This window comes from Terrapene carolina, unplaced genomic scaffold, assembly GCF_002925995.2.
Source record: "Terrapene carolina triunguis isolate 2854851 unplaced genomic scaffold, T_m_triunguis-2.0 Scaffold89, whole genome shotgun sequence".
Classification (NCBI taxonomy): Eukaryota; Metazoa; Chordata; order Testudines; family Emydidae; genus Terrapene; species Terrapene triunguis.
The window spans coordinates 31,576,770-31,579,889 of record NW_020664440.1 but is presented as its reverse complement, the minus strand read 5'-3'; the positions used below and the strand labels follow the sequence as shown (position 1 = coordinate 31,579,889).

General features: G+C 67.2%; 1 protein-coding gene across 1 annotated transcript in view; it reads right to left on the bottom strand.

The window, feature by feature from the left end:
- PCNX3 (pecanex 3) overlaps nucleotides 1-3,120 on the bottom strand; it is a 26,922-nt gene that overhangs the window by 18,428 nt on the left and 5,374 nt on the right. Inside the window, exons 6-8 of the mRNA XM_026650387.2 lie at nucleotides 1,303-2,682; nucleotides 743-872; nucleotides 248-417 (exon numbers count right to left, since the gene is read on the bottom strand). Coding sequence (XP_026506172.1) covers nucleotides 248-417; nucleotides 743-872; nucleotides 1,303-2,682 — 1,680 coding nt within the window. The remainder of the gene's footprint in view (nucleotides 1-247; nucleotides 418-742; nucleotides 873-1,302; nucleotides 2,683-3,120) is intronic.

Here is a 3,120-nt window from a genome sequence, read left to right as displayed (position 1 = left end):
GGCTGGAGCCCAGGGCTGGGATAGCCGGGGGCTGTGGGTCAGGATTGAGGGGCACTGGCAGAGCTGGGCTGGAGCCCAGGGCTGGGATAGCCTGGGGCTGTGGATAGGGATTGGGGGCACTGGTAGGGCGGGGGGGGGGGGCGGGGGAGGTCAGTGGCACTGTTAGATTGCCACACTTTGTAACCTCCCCGAAAGCTCCAAGGCCCCTGAGGGGGCAGGGCAAGCCATGGGCAGTGAGTGCACTCACCACTCTCGTCGTAGAAGTAGTGCACGGCGCCCTCGGAGGTGTCGTCGAAGTTGCAGGCCTCGTGGATGGCGCCTCGCGGGAGCAGCAGGGAGCTGGCGAACTGCAGAGCTGAGGGCAGCGTAAGCGCCCGTGAGTGGGAGGAGGCACGGCCCCGTTGCAAGTCTTGCAGGCTGCAGAGAGAGGGGGACGGGGCGTCAGGCTGCGCCAGCCAAGGCTCAGCCATGAGCACAGTGTGGGGAGGCAGTGTTAGCAAGACGGCGGAGCAGGGCTGGGATAGCTGGGGGTTGCGGGTCAGGACAGAGTGGCACTGGCAGGGCTGGGGGGAGCCCAGGGCTGGGACAGCAGGGGGCTGTGGGTCAGGATCAGGGTGCCCGGGCCAGGCTGGGGCATGGGGCCAGGCTATGCTGTTAGCAGACTCCGGGCTGTTTGGGGTGGGACTGAGCGAACATCTGCGTGGACCGGTGTGTCAGTGTCTTGTGTGGGGAGAAGTGTCACCTGGGTGGGGACCCCATCACCGAGGACGGGGGTGTGGGGTTGCTGCCCGCGTTGTGCCTCCGCCTCATGGCCTGGGTGCGTTTGACACTGCTCGCCCGATCCCGCTTGCTCCCCTCCTCACCTGTGGCAGCTGCAATGGAGAGAGAGAGCTGTCAGGAGCCCCGGACTGAGAGTACCCCACCTAATGGGGACCCCCTCCAGAGGGCGCTGGCTCCTATCCAGCTCTAGATCAATAACGATTACAAGTCAGCCCCATCTGTGAGATGAGCGTGCTGGGTCTCAACCAGGTTCCTAATGGGCCGGGAGGCCCCATCACACCAACCCCAGCCCTTCAGCAGGATGGCCAGAGATTGAACAGGCCACAAAGGCTAAATCCCACTCTGTCCCTGGGCTGGGGGGGTCTCCATGCCAGCTGTGGGCTCACACACAGGACCCTGGGGCTGAAGGCTGGGGTGGGGGCAGTGTGCATGTTTGTGTGTGGGGGGGGGGGGGAAGGGGTACATCACTCCCCACCCCAGCTCCCAGGGCTCCCAGAGCCAGGGCCCCCCGCGGCTGCTCACCTCCCCCGACGGCCCCCTCCTCCAGCAGCTCCCCCCTCCAACCAGGCTGGTTCGCCGACTGGCTGCGGGTGCTGCCCCCCGACTCCAGCCGGCGCGGGGGAAAGTGCTCCTGCTGCCCTGTTCGGGCCTCTAGGTCCGACTTGGAGACAGTGAGCACCGCAGTGGCCTTGCTGTCCCCACTGCCCCCATCCATGCTGAGCACGCGGGCATGGGTCTTGGCGCTGGCCGTGCTGGCGCTGCGCTGGGCGTAGTGTGGGCGCTTGGGGGGCTCAGCGACCTCGGGGGCTGGCTCGGCCTTGGGGGTGCGGCGCGGGCGCTGGGGTGCAGCCTCCGGGGAGTAGCAGGAGGTGCTGGAGGAGGTGTCGGAGCTGTAGTTGTGCTGGGAGGGCAGGCTGGAGGCATGGCTCAGGTCGCTGCCATCGCTCGAGTCCTCATCCTCAAAGAAGGTCTCGCTGTAGGCCTTGCTGTCCAGGATGGCGCGCACGGGGGCATAGTCCCGCGGGTACCCGCTGTCAAAGCTGCTGCTGCCCCCACCGTGCTTGCGGGAGGGGCGCCGGCGCCCTGGCTTGTGCCCCGGGCGCAGCAGGGCCAGGTCTTTGGGCCGCACCACCTGCTCGGCTGGGCCCTCCCAGGGCTCCCCGTCGCCCCGCACCGTCTCCAGCGAGGCCAGGGTGTTCTGGGTATCATCTGTGTGGCTGGCGAAGCTCAGCTCCCCCAGCAGGCCCTGCTCGGGCGAGCGCAGCAGCTCGCTGTCCGACAGGGCGTCAGTGTCGCTGCCGTCTGGCAGGACCCCAGTGTCCAGGGCCGGCGCCGCGTCCCCTGCTGGCCCCAGCGAGGGGCTGTCCAGGTGGGTGGAGTTGGTCTTCTCACTGCGGTAGCTGCTGAGGGTGCTGGGCGTCTCCTTGTCGGTGCCACTGAAGCAGCTGTCGGAGGAACCAGCCTTGCGGGGGCGCTCCTCGCTGGGCTCACCCCGCCCCTCCAGGGGCCTGTAGTCAGTGCCTGAGCGGCGCTTCTCCTTGCGGCTGCTGGTGCGCAGGATGGTGCGCTCGGGCAGCGCCAGGCTCAGGAAGCTCTGGCTCAGCTCCTCGCTCAGGCTGCTCTTGATCAGGGGGCTGAGGGGGGTGTCGCCCGCACTCTCTGATTCGCTGGCATGCCAGCTGCCAGGCAGCTGACGCGGGGGCCCTCCCCCCGGCCCCACCCCTGACAACGATCCCATGCCCAGGGGTGACTGGTCGGAGGAGTCTGTGCTCTGGATGGACGTCTGAGCTGGCAGTGAGGCGGGTGGCTTCTTCCCAGCTGCAGGGGGCTCTGCCTTGGGAGGGGGCATTGGGGCCTCACCACAGGACCCTGGGGCGAGAGAGGCCAGCTGCGAGTCGCCAACTGCAAGGGAGCAAGATAACATGGGTTACACAAACAGCAGGGAAACTGAGGCACGGGTAGGGCACCATGCTTACCCAATGAGCCGGGAACTGGGAATAGACCCCAGGAGTCCTGACACCCAGCCCCCCTACTCTAACCCACTAGACCCAGTCCCCTCCCAGAGCTGGGACAGACCCCAGGAATCCTGACACTGCACTCCAAGCAGTAGACCCTTTCCAGCAATAACACAGTGCCCCCGTCCCAGGTCCCTCCTGGGTGCGGCTCACAAGCTGTTTACTGCACTGGAGGCGGAGATGCCCGGTTCCATTTTGTCCCCAGGAATCCTGGGAGCCAGCCTCCCCTCAGGCTGTACAGCCCCACCCCCATCCCGGGCACCTACTGACGTTATCCGGGGAGCCGGGCTCCCCCCAGGCTGTACAGCCCCCCCACCCCCCATGC